This window comes from Garra rufa, chromosome 13, assembly GCF_049309525.1.
Source record: "Garra rufa chromosome 13, GarRuf1.0, whole genome shotgun sequence".
Classification (NCBI taxonomy): domain Eukaryota; kingdom Metazoa; phylum Chordata; class Actinopteri; order Cypriniformes; family Cyprinidae; genus Garra; species Garra rufa.
This window is the reverse complement of record NC_133373.1, coordinates 30,620,275-30,637,159: the sequence shown is the minus strand read 5'-3', so window position 1 is coordinate 30,637,159 and position 16,885 is coordinate 30,620,275. Positions and strand designations below refer to the sequence as shown.

Here is a 16,885-nt window from a genome sequence, read left to right as displayed (position 1 = left end):
TTTAAAACATTAAAGCATATGTCTCTAAATTCTATTATTTAAATCAAATTTGTGACCCTGGACCACAAAACCAGTCATAAATATGCTAACCATTGATGTATGGTTTGTATTTAGCTGAGAAACAACTATTTGAAAATCTGGAATCTGAGGGTACAAAAAATCTAAATATTGAGAAAATCACCTTTAAAGTTGTCCAAATTAAGTTCTTAGCAATGCATATTACTAATCAAAAATTAAGTTTTGATATATTTACGGTAGGCAATTTACAAAATATTTTCAGCATAAAAGAAAAATAAATTATTTTGACCCATACAATGTATTTTTAGCTATTGCTACAAATATACCTGCGCTGCTTAAGACTGGTCTGTGGTCCTGAGTCACATTTTATAATATACTACACAGTAAATAAGAATCTTAAAAGAGTGAGCACTCTAGGCAGAAAATGTGCTTAACTGCTTTAAAAATTATAAGATAACTTACAATCCAAAAAGTAAATTTATTAGTAGTCTGAAACGTGCTAAATTTTCTGTTTTTTTTTAGGTAAAATTTTGCCCTGGAATTTTTTTTGTGAATCACCAAAGCTAAATGTCAATGTTCTCAAATTATACAAAAGATATATGATGTAAAATGTTTTATTGATGTTGTAGCAATCAGGTAAAATATAGATGCAAAAAAAAGTTGAATAGAAAATCACATCAAGCAAGATCAATATAAACCTTGACCCTAACAGGGTCTTTATAAATATTTTTAAAGATTAAATATGAAAAACGGCAAAGAATAACAGTCAATACTGCTTCACAGTCAAAAAAGAATGGTTAATCAAATACTGTAAGCCTGTAATAGGTCAAAGCCTCAGTGCAATCCACAAAAACTCTCTAAAATAAACAGGAAATTTCACCAACAAGAACAGGCAAAAGAAAGCTCTTAAATGCATGTCCACATGGGAAAAGTCAAAATGCTGGTTACGTTTCATGAACATCTGAAATTTAGAGAGTCTGACGTCGGTCTGAGCTGATAGGGCTGCTCTGAGGGGTGGACGAGTATGTAGGCACGCTGTATTTTGTAAGCACTTCTTTAAACTGTGCCAGGGTGGCATCGGTTCGCACACCTGTTGGGTCAAAGTGTGTACGGCTCACTCTGAACCCGGCCTCCGTGAGATACTGCAGGAACTTATTCAGCCTGAGAAAGTAACAAAGTTTAGTGTCAGATTCGGCTTGGATTATGACATTTGTATTGTTGTTCAATAGTATATGACAGTGTTAGTTTGCGCTGACTAACTTGGGCATGTTCATGCCGCGGATGCTATGCCGATGGATGCTGTAGTAGAACGCTGGATGCTCCAAAGATGCATCACCTTTGATTTTCTTCAGCACGTTCCCAGAGTCCTCGCCTTTGGTCTTTCTTTTCCCTGAATTCAAAAAGTAAAACAAGATGTAGCATGTTTTCTATACAGTCTAACATTTATGCTACTATAAATCCCACTTAAAGGCATAGTTCACCCAAGTATGTTTGAGCATGTCTATGATGTTCGAGTTCACCCAAAAATGAAAATTCTGTCATTAATTACTCATGCTCACGTCGTTCCAAACCCGTAAGACCTTTGTTCATTTTTGGAACACAAATTAAGATATTTTTGATGAAATCCAAAGCTTTCTGACCCTGCATATACGCAATGCAACTAACATGTTCAAGGCCCAGAAAGATAGTAAGGACATCATTATATTAGTCCATGTGATATCAATTATACAACTATAATGTTAAGAAGCTACGAGAGTACTTTTTGTGCACAGAAAAAACAAAAATAACAATTTTATTCTACAATTTCTCTCAATATTCAATAATTTTGTAGCTTCATAGCATTACAGTTAAACCTCTGATGACACATGGACTATTTAAACAAAGTCTTTTTCTTTTTAGGCCTTGAACGTGCAATAGAGGGGCAGATATCTCATAGGTTTCATTAAAAATGTCTTCAAAGATAAAAAAGGCTTATGGGTTTGAAACAACGACAGATGTTTATTTTATGGGTGACTATCATTTCAATTTGGGATAACTAGGAACAATTAAATTCCCTTTAAATAGGGAGGAGAACCGCTGATAAAACACATTGATAATACAACAAATACCTGATTGGTCTGATGTATCTGCGTCTTCAACTTTCTGCACAGTTTTTATGACCACACCACACTCCACTAAAAAAAAAACCAAGATGCGTCAAAATTAATTGAAAAATGTAATCAAAAGCCAAGGCCTGATTACACAAAAAGCTGATTCATCGTCTCAAGGTGTACTTAATCATGAATGAGCAGAAGATTACTGCATAACAGTGATGGATAAAAACTTGCACGCCCAAACACACCTTGGTTGGAGAGGGCAGAGTATCCTGGGACGGGGAAAGGCTTGAGAGTGGTGCAGTCAGCTTCACAGATGAGAGTCTTTAGCAGAGGCTGGATGTCTTCCATATTGTACTGCACTGTCGCTACCAACATCCGCCTTAGAAATCCAGTGTTAAACAAAGGACCAGCCCTGATGGATGAAAAGAGAGAATTATGCATTAACAAGTGTTTTTACCAGCAAAAAAACAAAACAAAGAAAAGTATGAATGATATCATCTCACCAAAGTGGTCCAAGCTCTACTGCAGTTTTTCCTGGCATACTTCCATGGCACTGGCAAGGCAGCTGTCTGTACAGGTTTTCTGTTTATACCATATATAGAAATGTGATTATTTATGCTTAGACTATTTATATTTACAGTGGTGGCCGAAAGTATTAGAACACTAGTATTTTCACCAGCTACAAAATGGTGTCAAGTCAGTTATTTCTATCTTTTGCTGTAGTGTGTTGGTAGGAAATATCAGTTTACATTTCCAAGCATTCATTTTGCCCTTAATTGTAATAATTCAGTGAGATTTTTGTTTGCACAAGCAGTCTGACAACAGCCAGTGCTCCACACAGAGATCTGATCTCATCTTCATCCAGTCTGTCTGGAATGACATGAAGAAACAGAACAAACTGAGACAGACTTAATCCAGAGGAACTGTGGCAATGTTTTCAAGATGCTTCAAAAGACTTACCTGCAAAGCTACCTGAAAAACTATGTGACAGTGCACCTACGGCAAAAGCTACTTTAAACGCAAAGGATTGTCACACCAAATGTGACCCTGGACCACAAAACTAGTCATAATGGTCAATTTTTGAAATTGAGATGTATACACATTTACAATAAATATAATATAAAAATATATACTACATTTCCATTGATGTATAATTTGTTAGGCTAGGAGAGTATTTGGCTGAGATACAACTATTTGAAAATCTAGAATCTGAGGATGAAAAAAAAAAATCGCCTTTAATGTTGTCCAAATTAAGTCCTTAGCATTGCATATAACTAATCAAAAATTAAGATTTGATATAATTATGGTATATTTACAGAATATCTTCATGGAACATCATCTTTGCTTAATATCCTAAATATTATATAATTTTGTCCAGACAAATGTTAATTTAATTTAGTTAATAGAAGTTAATTGATAAAGAAAATCTATTTATGACATTATTTTTTAAAAGCATCCTCATTTTACAGCATTTTTTACACAAGTGTCTAAAACTTTTAACAGTACTGTAGCTTTGCAAGTAGGTTTCTTGAAGCATCTTGGAGACATTGCCACAGTTCTTCTACATTTTGTCTTAGTTTGTTTTGTTTCTTCATGTCATTCCAGACAGACTGGATGATAATTTTGATAATTTTTTTTTTTGTAGTGGCTAATGGGGATCCAGATAAATAAATAAAATAAATAATGAGATCAGATCTCTGTGTGGAACACTGACTGTTGTCAGACTCCTTGTGCAAACAAAAATCTCACTGGATTATTACAATTAATCGCAAAATGAATGTTTGGAAATGTAAACTGATATTTCCTTCTGACACACTACAGCAAATAAGAGAAATAACTGACTTAAAACCATTTTAGCTGGTGAAAATCCTAGTGTTCTAATCATTTTGGCTACCGCTGTACATTATGCATTTGGCAGCTTTACTACATTTGATCATTTCATGCATTCCTTTCAATGACCTTGCCATTACTGGCTCAACTATCTGAGCTACAGGATGCAGCTATTTGTTTACCCAAGTGCTTTCTCACCTTCTACCATGCTTCCTAGCTTAAGGAACACCCTTTCTTCACACCACTGGCAGTGCAACAGCTGCCGCAGTTTCTTAGCAGACTCATCTGCCTGGGTGGGCCCTCTGAGAACTCGCACCACCACAAGGACAAAGTGCTCAAGAGCCACGGCCAATAGCACCTCGATCCCTTTGTTGCAGCGTGCAGCCGCGCTGCATGTACATGCATTAACAAGACATTTTGTAAATTATCTAATAAAATAAATATATGGTGATTTATTTGAAAAAGACTTTCCCACCTGGCAACTGATGCCAATACCATACGTGCTGCGAGCTCCCTGTAATACTCAGTTCGGACGATCTGGCAGCCGTAATGTCGAAGCGTCACATTCAGAGATTTGGAGTAAAGCGAACCAGTGTCTGTCGACGTCACAGAGACAATGCCCAAATTCCGAACATTTCGAAAAGCAGCGTCCAGATAGTTTACAGCTGTTCCGAATGGGTCAAGGTGTCTAATTTAAAGACAAGAATGTGGTTAGACTTACTATTAACGAGAAATAACCATTGTTTTTTGGTCTCTTACTCACATGTAGTCAAAGGGTCTCAGGTGCATGATGACATTGGCGTCCATCTTCACCACTTCTACTGAAGCAATGGGTGAGTCTGCATCTCCCGCTCCATCTAGCTGCCTCCCTGTACGATTCCCTTCTACTCGGATGTGGTTCAGATGACAGTTCTCCTTGATCATCTTAACACAAGCTTCGTTTATGTCGTTTATAGTGACCTTCACAGAGTTACGCAGATGCTTTGCCCACTGCAAACCCATGATGCCTACAAAAAGGATCAATATGTTTTCATTTTTATTAAACAGCAAAAACTGAGCCGTGATATTATTATCGTCATGAGCTGTTAACTTGTCTTTCTATGTTCCCTACCAGTGGCTCCAAAGGCATCGAGACATTCGAGTGGATTCCTTTCTTCAGCAAGAACTGCGAGAGAGCAGAACACCAGCTGCCTACAGCAAACACATTGAGATAATGTAATATTTAGGCATTTTTTTCCTTTTCAACAGAATATCCATGACCCAAAGACCTGATAATTTAGTATTTTTTAAATATTATATATTTTATTAAAAAAAACTCCAGGATTTTTCTCCATACAGTGGACTTCAATGGTGACCAGTAGTTTGAAAGTCTAAATTGCAGTTTCAAAGGGCTCTACACAATCCCAGCTAAGGAATAAGGGTCTTATCAAGCGAAACCATCTGCCATTTTCTAAAAAAAATTAAATTTCTATACTTTTTAACCACAAATGTTCATCTTGCACTAGCTCAACCTCACCCATTACATTACGCATGTGTGACGTAAGTGAAAGTACCCAACCTGTGTTTACAAAGCAAACACACAAAATCAGCTAAACGCCCTTTACAAAATAAGAAAAAGGACAATGTTGGAAAAGCAAATGAGATGGAGTTTTTTACCCTACCCTACCTTTTACGTAATGCATGAAGACATGCATGTGCATTGCAGAGCTAGTGAAAGATGAGCATTTGTGGTTAAAAAGTATAGAAATTTTATTTTTTTTAGAAAATGAACGATTGTTAATTGTTATTTCTTGGCTGGGATCGTGTAGAGCCCTTTTTAAGCTGCACTGAAACTGCATTTTGGACCTTCAAACCGTTGCCCACCATACAAGTCCACTACATGCTGAAAAATCCTGGAATGTTTTCCTCAAAACATTTTTATGTAACTGAAGAACGAAAGACATGGACATCTTGGATGACATGGGGGTGAGAAAATTATTAGAAAATCTTTATTCTGAAAGTGAACTAATCCTTTAAGGAGGGATAAATATTTAATGTTGGCAAGGTAATGAGTCATTTTACAGAAAAATTTCTCAAACCTGTTTGTCTTCATCTTGCGGCTGAAGTAGGTGTCTGTTTTCTGGGGTGTAGTGTGGTTGGGCATGAGCTGGACATTGGTGCCCAACTCTTTCATGATCTCATAGGCCTGTCCACCTGGGACTGAGAAAGATGTTGAAAATCAAAATGGACAAATTCAAGTTGACACAGCTAACTGCGTATGCACATGTTGTAACAAATAAAAGTGTTTTATCGTTGCAGATGCATCCCGTGAGATTTTAAACTGCAAACCAAAGGCCTAATCATGAACAACCTCAAGGCGATCTTCTACGGTATGTTACTTCTGAAGACATTCACCCTGCGATAGTGTGAGTGCTTTATGGTTTCGGTTAGATTTGACTATTCTTACCCTACCGTAATACAGTTTTTAAATTGCACATCGCAAAAAAACGCTAGTCTTTTCAGAAAAACAATCCCAGCATCTACAGTGCCTTGCGAAAGTATTCATATCCCTTCATTTTTTTCATGTTTTATGTTGCTGCCTTATGTTAAATTGCTTTAAATTATGTTTTTTCCACATCAATCTACACTCCATGCACCATAATAACAAAGCAAAAACAACATCGTCACAACTTTGTCAATTTATTAAAAATAAAAAACTGAAATATGTACATTGCATAAGTATTCCCACCCTTAACGCAGTACTTAGCTGAAGCACCTTTACAGCCTTTGGCAATTATCTGCTATTCTTCACCTCACCTCTTCTTCACCTCTCAAGCTTTGGTTGGAAGGGAGCAGACCGCTCAAGGACATTCACAGACCTGTCTATAAACCACTCTTGTTGTGTGCTTAGGGTCATTGTCATGTTGGAAGGTGAACCATCTGCCCAGTCTGAGCTTCTGAATGCTCTGGACTGGGTTTTCATTAAGGCTCAAAATCTTTAAATTTTGCTCCACAGCATGAGGCTGCTACCACCACACTTTACTTTTAGGATGATAATCTGCAGGTGATGAGCAGTGCCTGGTTTCCTTCAAACATGATGCTTGAAAGTGAGGTTCATCAGACCGAAGAACCTTGTTTCTCACAGTTTTTACTGAGGAGAGGATTGAGTCTTGCCACACTGCCATAAAGCTCAGATCGGTGGAGTGTTGCAGTGATGTTTGTCCTTCTGTAGGTTTCTCCTATCTCCACACACTGTATGATCATGGAGCTTAACTAGAGTGATCCTCAGGTTCTTGGTCACCATTCCAACCAAAGCCGTTCTCCATCAATTGCTCAGTTTGGCAAGGAGGCCAGCTCTAGAAAGAGTCCTGCTTCTTCCATAAAGGGTAATGGAGACTACATGCTTCTGTGAAGCTTCAATGCAGTTGAATTTTTTTCTGAACTCTTCCCCAGATGTGTGGCTTGATGCAATCCTGTCTCTGAGCTCTACAGGCAGTTTCTTTTTACCTCAGGGCTTGGGTTTTGCTCTGATATGCATTTCCAGCCATTAGACATTTTGTTAAAATGTGTGTGCCTTTCCAAATCATGGCCATTCAATTGAATTTGCCAACTCCACTCGAAGTGTAGTAACATCTACAAGCAATATGAATGCTCCTGAGCTAAATTTCAAGTGTCCCAGATAAGGGTATGAATACTTATGCAATGGAATCATTTAAGTTTTTTGTTTTTAATAAATTTGCAAAGATTTTAATGAAGGGGTTTGAATACGGTTCTCTGTTAATGTCAATTGTCTTACCTTCTACTGTGCTGCCAGCACAAATTATCTGTCATTTCAGTAAAGCACATCAAACAAGGAAGCATCTGAACTTTAAAAGATGTCATTCTGTCAACACCGACAGATTAAAGGCTCACCAGGCTCTTCAAAAGGGACATCTGAGCTGGCTGAATAGCTGGCTTCTGTCTCACCCTTGTTGATGTGGCGTTTGAGATGACTGATCATGTCTGTCTTGCGAGCAATCGTGACAGAGCAAACCACACAGTGGTAGTGAGCCACCAGTCTGCATTGAGTCTGGAGATGAGATAAAAACATACATTAACAGATCCATTCCAGAGGATCTATTTCCTGATTAATAGGCACGTGAAGAAACCCTGATCTAACCTGGTCAGAGCCTAGACTGGATTTGAGTTGTCGGCATGGTAGATGACAGATGCACATCCTTTGGCCTGTAGGAAGGGAAACAAAGTTAATTTTCCCATGCAAAATGTATTATGTATTAGCTGACACCTGAGGCGATGGCTTTCAAACGCTCATTGGAAAAGACAATTACAGAGGCGCCACAGGGAATCTAAAGACTGTTTACCTTCAAATTCCACATAAACTTTCCAGTGCAGGTTCTGCAGATGTCGTCTAAGCTTATGACTGTAGCAGGCCTTAAATTTCTCTTCTGGACACAATGGACAAGACTTCCGTCCAGCTGTTGAAATCAGTGAAAATGTTTGTTATCTTTTAATCCAAATGCTTTGCTGGTGGTTTTAATAAACACACAAGAACAAACAGATACTCTTGTTTCCATACCTCCATTTAAATCCACAAGCCCTTCGAGTCCTTCCAGTGTAGTTTGGATAGACACATGTCTCTCTGAAACAGAGATGAAAAGTTTTAAGGATTCAACCGTGCTGAGGGACATCAAGTCAGGGGATTGTAATAATGATCATGGGGTGTCAATACTTTTGAATATTTACCTGACACAACAGTGGAGGATGTTTGTCCATTTTTGTCCTCAGTTTTCACTGGATTAGTTGAGGCGTCATGAACAGGCAATTGCTCACATGCCTCAGATTCAGCAAGCATCTTATTAGCATCACTCTCAGTAACTACTGAGACAAACACAAATTCGCATTTCAGGAAAACATTTGAGACAAAGCAGTTTTCCTTTTGCATGAAAAAAACAAACAATTATAAATATTTAATCAGTTAAAAATATTACTGTACTGTATTACCACCAGTGTTGAAAACATAATTGGTTACTTTCATGTCCCAAGGGTTTATTTATTATTAAAACAAACAGATTTAATTTCTTTTTATTTAATGAATGCCACAATAAAACTGTTATTGGATTACATCTTAACTGTTTAAATATATATTTTATTTAGTTTCAACACTGAAATATAAAAATCATCTTGAAAATATTATATAATAGAAACTATGATGTTTTAAACTGGGAGTGAAATAATGTTAGTATTCATTGTGTAAACAATGTGGAGTGGTTAGATTTAGTCACATATACACTATCAGTCAAAAGTTTTTGAACAGTAAGATTTTTTAATGTTTTTTTTTTAAGAATTCTCTTCTGCACACCAAACCTGCATTTGTTTGATCCAAAATACAGCAAAAGCAGTAATATTGTGAAATGTTTATACTATTTAAAATAACAGCTTTCTCTTTGAATACATTTTAAAATGTAATTTATTCCTGTGATCAAAGCTACCTTTTCAATATTTACAACAGTTGAGTTAATTTTTTCAGAATATTAATGATTTCTAAAGGATCATGTGACTGGAGTAATGATGCTAAAAATTCAGCTTTGAAATCACAGGAATACATTACATTTTAAAATATATATTTAAGTAGAAAACAGTTATTTTAAATAGTAAACATATTTAAAAATGTTACTGTTTTTGCTGTACTTTGGATTAAATAAATGCAGTTTTGGTAAGCAGAAAATACTGTTCAAAAACTTTTGACGTGTAAATATATCACAGTAAATCATAATTATTGCATATAATGTCATAATGCACTGAAACATATTTCTTGCTTAAAAAAAATTATAACGTAAAAAGTCGATTTTTAAACATGTTTATATCTCGTTATCTATTAATTGCGACTTTTAAGTCATAATTATGATTTACCAAAGTATTTACAAATACCTCTGCAGTAGAGCCGTCGAAAAAAATGGGGGAAATGGAAGAATTTACGTTAAACTTTAAAAAAGAATGGATTATGTTTGGACATTTAGTGGTCGGAGAAACGACAGAAAAGTGATGTATGCTAGCTCTTAGCACACCGCTGGCCTTGGAGACACTAGTGAAGAAAACTATGAAAATTCAACTATACTGGAGCGCCCTCGTATGTTAGCCAATGCACATTTCCATGGAGTAACCAGTCCCGCTTTCTGAGGCTGATGTTACCAAGCAGAACGGCCCTGGTGCGGAGCTCCGCGATAAGACCATCGCTACATATATACAACCCTGTTATTTACAGCTTATTGCTCAACTCAAGGAAAACATCGATTGATTTAGTATTTGCAATCTATCTACATGTCAGTTCTTTGTCGATATGCGCTGAGATACAGAGTCGTTTTGAACATTTACATTATTTACACCTAGGTCCTATGGTGCAGCTCCGTGAGGAGGCCTATATTTACTTCTGCAGTTTTGAAGTCGTATTAAGAATTAATTGCATAAAAATACTAAATTCTTAAATGCTGAGCGTTATTTAAGGAACTTACAAAGCACGTCGGAATCATTTTAGCATTATGAATTCAAATTATGTTGCCTTTTATATTGGCGTCCTCCTGGTGAAGTTGCTCAGCGTCCTCTTCCTTGAGCTCCGCCATTTTCCCTAACTAGCGTACGTAGATTCCGTACGCACTGAGCGTTGTGGCCGCGGACCAATCGGATTCTCTCAAACTACGCAAACTAAAAAGAGAGCGGAAGTGAATTCAACCAAAGCAAATGCAATGCAAGTGGTGAAGTGAACAGCTCTCATGACTTGAGAATTGTCTTATTTTTCTGTCATTCAGCGTCGTATTTAACAACATCACTCCTTCTTGTGGTAGGTCAATCTCTTTCCAATTGAAGCTGCAGAAAATAGAATTAGAACTTGTAATAGAGTCGTGAATTCCATAAGTATGACAAGATTTTAAGTTGTAAACATGTAGGAAGGTCATGGGGAAATGTGCTTTAATGTAAATAAAAGTGTATTTCTGTATGACTTAAAGTTCAAACATATTCACTGACGAGATTTAATTGTGGTGTTTCAGTTCAGTTGGTTTACATTGGCGTTATCTGTTCCTCAAGGATGAACTGGATTTCTGTCTGGGATTTGCTGATATGCAGCTCTTGGGAGAAAAACATTTTTCCTTGTACCTAGTACTTACTAGAAAGCCACTCTAAGGTACTACATTTTTGTGTGGAAAAATACATGTAAATGATACTTATGATATTTAAATGATAGTGTTTTGTTACTATGTAACAAAAATCTCGTTGTAATTTTTAAAATCCAAAGCTAGAGGTCCTTTCTTTCCCATATATTTTTTAAATTATAGTATGCGTTATACAAAAAGATTTTATAATTTGTTTTGTTAATTAAAATTTACCAAAATGTCACCTTTACATTTCTGCTTTCTAATGCTATTTTAGCATTTTAATATACTATGATTGAATTTATTCATTTTATTATTTTTTTATATTTAGTTATATATATATATATTATATATAAAGTTTTAGTCATTTTGTCTTGTGCTTTTATTCATTTCAGGATTTTTATTATTTATATTTAACTTTAGTTTTAATTTTTAGTAATTTAACTTTAACTTATTTAAGTTAAATGCCAATTTTCTTTGTAACATTATGTTACATATTCATATTATTTCTATTTATGTATGTTTTTAATCATTTTAGTTTTAGTGGATTTGAAGTAATATGTTGTAAAAGCCATTCAGCACTACAGTTTTACTGCTCTCCTTTTAAAAAGTAATGAATAACCAACGTGTGGATTTCTTATGTTAGACCCTGTATTTTTGATTTTTTTTAAATGGTAAAGAATGAAAAATGTTCTGTCATAGGGCTTTCAAGATGTCAAGCAAAAAATCAAAGAGGAAGAAACACAAAAAGGAGGAAAGAATCTCATCAAACTCTTCACGTGAGGATGAGAAGAAGGTGAGAAAACTACAACAAAAGTAGATTTTAATTTGAGTTATTCTTAACTTAACTTGTACTCAGTTTTTTAGCAAATACAAATTAATTTATTAAAATGAATTCTGACAGGATAAAACCATTTGGTAAAAGCGTGAATGTTTTTTGGTCACAGGGGACAGACACAAAGATATTCAGCAACCCAAATAGAAAACAGAAACATCATCAACAACACGAAAGGTGGGTCTCTGGGCACACAATATTTTTTCATTAGAATCTATGTTGTATACAACTGACATCCTGTCATCTCTGCTGTATCTGAGAATATTTTTAATAACTTAAAAAAATGACAGATAAGTCTGGGCTCGATATTATGCCTTTTCGTGTGCATCAGTCATTCACTTGTCCAAATAAAAAGGTTACTTGGATGCATTCATTAATTTATTAATTCATTCATTGTGAAAATGTAATTTATTTTGTAGCGATATTCTCATTAGTGTTTTGTGAGCTCTTGCTTAAATCAGATTTCCTTTATAAAGGTCTGTTTGGTTTCTTATTAAATCTGTGCATCAAAACACAGAACTTGGTGAGATATAAATGGCAGAAAACACAGAAGCTACATCTAAAGTGGTATTTATACGTATGTCCACGAAGCTTGTGAATGCATTCACATTGCAAAATGACAAACTGCATCAATAATGTTATGATATTAATACTGGAAATCAAATTTTCTTAATATCCAAATGGAAAATGTTGAAAAAAAATCAAACTATACTTCCAAATAGACGGGTGGGGGTTAAAATGGTTATAAATTTATTCAAAGTTTTCAAAAGTTATGTATATCTTTGAATATGAAAATAAATGCCACAATTAAAAGAATAGCAGCAATAACAAGAGTCACATTATTAATGACTGTTGATTCCATTAATGTAATTTTGATTAAAAGGAATAAACATATTAATTCCAATTCCAAGTTGTGAATAATTAAATAATTTGTCAATCTGATCAAACAAGGTCTAATTAAATATAGTCTAATTAATTAAATTAGAATTAAAATCAAAGTCGAATTAAAGATCTAAGTCACATTCAAAGCTCTAATCTGAGAGAAGTAAGTCTAATAGAAATATTAGGTGGTCTAGGTGCACCCAGTATCAGAGTAAAAGATAGGGAGCGGAGAGAAAGTACAGGAAGTCAATAGGTCGCTTATATGTCTAATTTTTATTAAGAACACATTACTCATGTCTCAGCTTGTGAACAAAGGTGTTATTAATTAGCATGTTTGCCCACCAACCCAAACTTCAAAAAGGCACATTTGCTAAGAAGTACTTCTTGTTCTAAGGACATCGGTCTGTCTGATGGAGTTGATGATAGATATGATGAAATGTACGAAAAAAACATAGCTACATTGCAACAGTCTCATGTCATGTCTCAAAAGGTCAGTCAGGGTAAAACTGTTAGGGCATTGAATACATATTCTCAAAAAGATTAAGAATGAGATAAATATGATAATTCATAAGACATTTTCATAATACAGTTAATAACGCATAATCTTAGATATGAATATGCAAATTTTTGTTAATTTCATAAAGTCGACACATCAACCCTGATCTTCAAAAATCCAGTGCAGTGCATTGTGCTTCCTTCTGAAGCATCACTTAGCGTTTGAACCTTCTGTAATGGTTGCATATAAGTCCCTCAGTCGTCCTCAGTCACAGTGTGAAAAGATGGATCTCAAACCAAATATTTTTTCTGAAGAACAGTGGACAGTTTAACTGTTCAGGACAAATAAGGGACTCATGAACAACTATCACTAAATAAATAAAAAAAAAACAGCAGTGGGTCATTTAGGTAACAACACAGTATTAAGAATCAAGTGTATGTAAACTATTGAATGGGGTGAATAGTTTATGAATTCAACTATTATTTTCTCATATCGACTATATGTTAACATCTTTTATGTGAAGTATCTTCTTGAGGCCAGTACTAAAAAATAACATGCATTTTGTATGATCCTCTTATTTTATTCAATAAAACATATGCCTGGCTTCTTTTTTCTAATGCTTTGTAGTTCTGACAAAGACAGAGCTAAGGAGAGGAGGGCCACCGACTCAACATCAACAAGAGGATTTGAAGGAAAAATCAAGAAAACAGAAGTTAAAGAGAGCAAGGGCAGGGAGGAAAAATCCAAAGAAAGCCAAGCAGCAGAGAAATCCAGGCCAATTTTCAAGTCACCTGTCACACATGACAAAGAGCGAGCGAAATCTAAAGGGAAGCATGAAAATGCAAGTCCCCATATCTCAGGGAGAAGTTCCAGCAGGCATGCTGCAACTAACCAGCCTTCTTCAAAAGAGTTGGAGAAAAAGAGACAAGAGCTGGTGTCGAGGAGATCCACAGCGGAGCATCTCAGGCGAACACCTGCAAAGGATGATTGTTCTTCTGAGAATCTCCAGGAGAAAAGGAGGAAACTCATGAAAAGGCGATTGTCACCAGAGCTTCATGCTGAACCTAAGCGAAAACATGTGAAAGACATGACCAGTGCTGCACATGCAGAATCTCTTTCTGATGTTAAAAAGGAAATGAGGAAGACATTGGTGGCCAGGAGGTCCGACAAGACCAATTATAATGTTAATGCACAGAGTTCTCAAGACAACTCCAAAGAAGCTGTGCCAGTAGTAAAACATATATACTCTGGATCTAAACTTAAATTACAAGAGGATATTTCACCCAAGAAGCAAAAGCATGTACAGTTTGGTAATGTCTCTGGTGTAATCTCAGGAGAAAAAAGGCCATCCTTTGGTGGTCCCACAGCAAATCTTAATTTCAAGATCCCAAAGAAGGCCAGTGCTGTTAAAGTTGAGGCAAACACTGATGTATGCAATTCGACTCAAAGGACTCCAAGTACCACTCAGCCTTCTTTTCTTGGTTCCACTCCATCTAAACACAAATGTCTTATCTCCCAGCACCAAGGACAAAAGCTTCAAGAGGTTTCAGCTCAAACCTCTCTTAAACCCTCTTCTCTTTGCTCGTCAAATCTTTCATCTGTATCTCACCAAGTCCAGCAGGCACAAACTGACAAAACAAGAGAGGTCACAACACCTATCAATACTTCCTGCAAGGTACAACATGTAAGTGTCTTAGACATTTTCTCTAGTATTGTGATGTACAAGTTGGGGACTTGGTTATATAAATTGGCTGTTGAATGGATTTTGAGACTGCCGGTGTGGAGTCACTTCAGACACAGCAGGGTGACTCTACAACCATAAGATTATACACATATTTACCAGCTAAAGATGGATTTAAGTCAGTTATTTCTGTCTTTTGCTGTAGTGTGTCAAATAGGAAATATCAGTTTACATTTCCAAACATTCATTTTGTCGTTAAATGTAATAATCCAGTGAGATTTGAACAGTACTGTAGCTTTGCAGGTAGGTTTTTTGAAGCATCTTGGAGACATTGCCACAGTTCTTCTGGATTTAGTCTGTTTCAGTTTGTTCTGTTTCTTCATGTCATTCCAGACACACTGGTTGATGATGAGATCAGATCTCTGTGTGGAGCACGGGCTGTTGTCAGACTCCTTGTGCAATCAAAAATCTCACTGGATTATTACAATTAATGGCAAAATGAATGTCTGGAAATGTAAACTGACATTTCCTGCTGACACTACAGCAAAAGATAAAAAAACTGACTTAAAACCATTTTAGCTGGTGAAAATGCTAGTTCTAATAATTTTGGCCACCATTGTATATTCAAGAAATGCATAGAAATAGGAAGTTTTATATATTTTCTTCTATTCGAATGTTTGCGCTCAACTTTCTAAGCATCCCCCTCACTAAGCATCCCCAAAGTCACTTCCTGTCTAGACTAAATCATAAGACAAACTAGTTGTAGCATATACTTGTTCCATTTCCCTTTATGGCTGCATAGTACATTTCTGATTGCAACATAAGCATACTCTAAAAGTGGGAGTATTTCTGTGCTTTCATGTTCTGTAAACACTTTCATTGCCTCTCTTTTAAATAAAACATTTAATTCTCTTTAAATAAAATACAACACAGTTCTATAGCAGAATGCAGTCAGATCTGTATGAGAGTTCACTATATCAGTAGCTTAAAGGCTATTTGGGAGCTGGTTAACATTATCCAATATTCCTCACAGCATTACAGAGACAGCAAAACAAAATCTGATCAATATTAGACCGTATTTAAGTGGAAGCGACAGTGAATTTGAACATTGTAACATATCTCTGATAGTTGTTTTCTACAATTTCAGGTAACTCCTCAGGATGCTGCAGAGATATTTGACTGCGACCATGAGGTAAACAACATGCCTCTAATTTTAGAATGAAATCTTGTGTGATTGTTTATTTCTCATTCTGCTTTGTTAATTATTTAGATGGAGCTGGTGGAGGAGCTTCATCTGGCACGCTCTGAGAGGCGACTGGAGGTGAACTGTGGAGAGCTCACCTGCATGGACATTGACCCTCCAGAAGAGGGTTCCGGCTCAATGCTAAGTAAAGTCACCTATGAATTTTTTTAAATGACTTATTACTGGAATGGCTAAAGACCCATTCACACAAGAACGATAACTAGAATGATAACAATTTTGCCACTTTAAATGCTTTAGCCCAAGGGTCACCAAACTTGATCCTGGAGGGCTGGTGTCCTGCAGAGTTTAGCTCCAACTTGCCTCAACACAGCTGCCTGGAAGTTTCAAGTATACCTATTAAGACCTTAATTAGCTGGTTCAGGTGTGTTTGATTAGGGTTGGAGCTAAACTCTGTAGGGACACCGGCCCTCCAGGACCGAGTGTGGTGACCCCTGCTTTAGCCCTTTAAAACAGTATAGATTCTGATTGGATGTCAATGTTTTTATAGTTCATTTCAACAATTTCAACAATATAATTTCTCTGTGCCTTTAACGTTGTAGTTGTGGTGTAGACTGTGCTATTTATTTACTTATTGTTATCATTGTCATCCTTTGTGTATGGATAGTTTACCCAAAAATGAAAAATCTGTCATCAATTACTCACCCTCATTTTGTTACAAA

The 16,885-nt window shown here is 36.0% G+C and overlaps 2 protein-coding genes across 4 annotated transcripts in view; one reads left to right on the top strand and one right to left on the bottom strand.

The window, feature by feature from the left end:
* Window positions 1-616: 616 nt before the first annotated feature.
* trmt1l (tRNA methyltransferase 1-like) lies at window positions 617-10,536 on the bottom strand. The gene is made up of 16 exons (XM_073816530.1): window positions 10,433-10,536; window positions 8,667-8,801; window positions 8,500-8,562; window positions 8,285-8,398; window positions 8,083-8,147; window positions 7,836-7,992; window positions 6,023-6,143; window positions 5,056-5,135; window positions 4,708-4,951; window positions 4,420-4,632; window positions 4,143-4,333; window positions 2,618-2,696; window positions 2,360-2,526; window positions 2,127-2,192; window positions 1,279-1,408; window positions 617-1,179 (listed from the first exon to the last, which is right to left on the bottom strand). The coding sequence occupies exons 2-16, from the start codon at window positions 8,773-8,775 to the stop codon at window positions 987-989; spliced, it is 1,992 nt and encodes a 663-aa protein (XP_073672631.1). The 5' UTR covers window positions 8,776-8,801; window positions 10,433-10,536; the 3' UTR covers window positions 617-986.
* A 113-nt stretch (window positions 10,537-10,649) lies between these two features.
* The window catches only part of swt1 (SWT1 RNA endoribonuclease homolog), a 32,215-nt gene continuing 25,979 nt past the window's right edge, over window positions 10,650-16,885 (top strand). For 2 of the 3 annotated variants that reach the window (XM_073816662.1, XM_073816660.1), the window contains exons 1-7: window positions 10,650-10,758; window positions 10,967-11,100; window positions 11,771-11,864; window positions 12,016-12,080; window positions 13,909-14,965; window positions 16,110-16,154; window positions 16,233-16,350. In XM_073816662.1, the coding sequence (XP_073672763.1) occupies window positions 11,781-11,864; window positions 12,016-12,080; window positions 13,909-14,965; window positions 16,110-16,154; window positions 16,233-16,350 (1,369 nt within the window). In that variant the 5' untranslated portion in view covers window positions 10,650-10,758; window positions 10,967-11,100; window positions 11,771-11,780. The remainder of the gene's footprint in view (window positions 10,759-10,966; window positions 11,101-11,770; window positions 11,865-12,015; window positions 12,081-13,908; window positions 14,966-16,109; window positions 16,155-16,232; window positions 16,351-16,885) is intronic. The other variant, XM_073816661.1, reaches the window with a different exon arrangement.

Coding starts and splice junctions, on each gene's coding strand:
- trmt1l (XM_073816530.1), bottom strand. CDS start 8,775: ATGCTTGCTGAATCTGAGGCATGTGAGCAATTGCCTGTTCATGACGCC. Junction 8,563..8,666: donor ATCCTCCACTGTTGTGTCAG/GTAAATATTCAA, acceptor TCTCTGTTTCAG/AGAGACATGTGTCTATCCAA. Junction 4,952..5,055: donor CGATGCCTTTGGAGCCACTG/GTAGGGAACATA, acceptor TCCTTTTTGTAG/GCATCATGGGTTTGCAGTGG.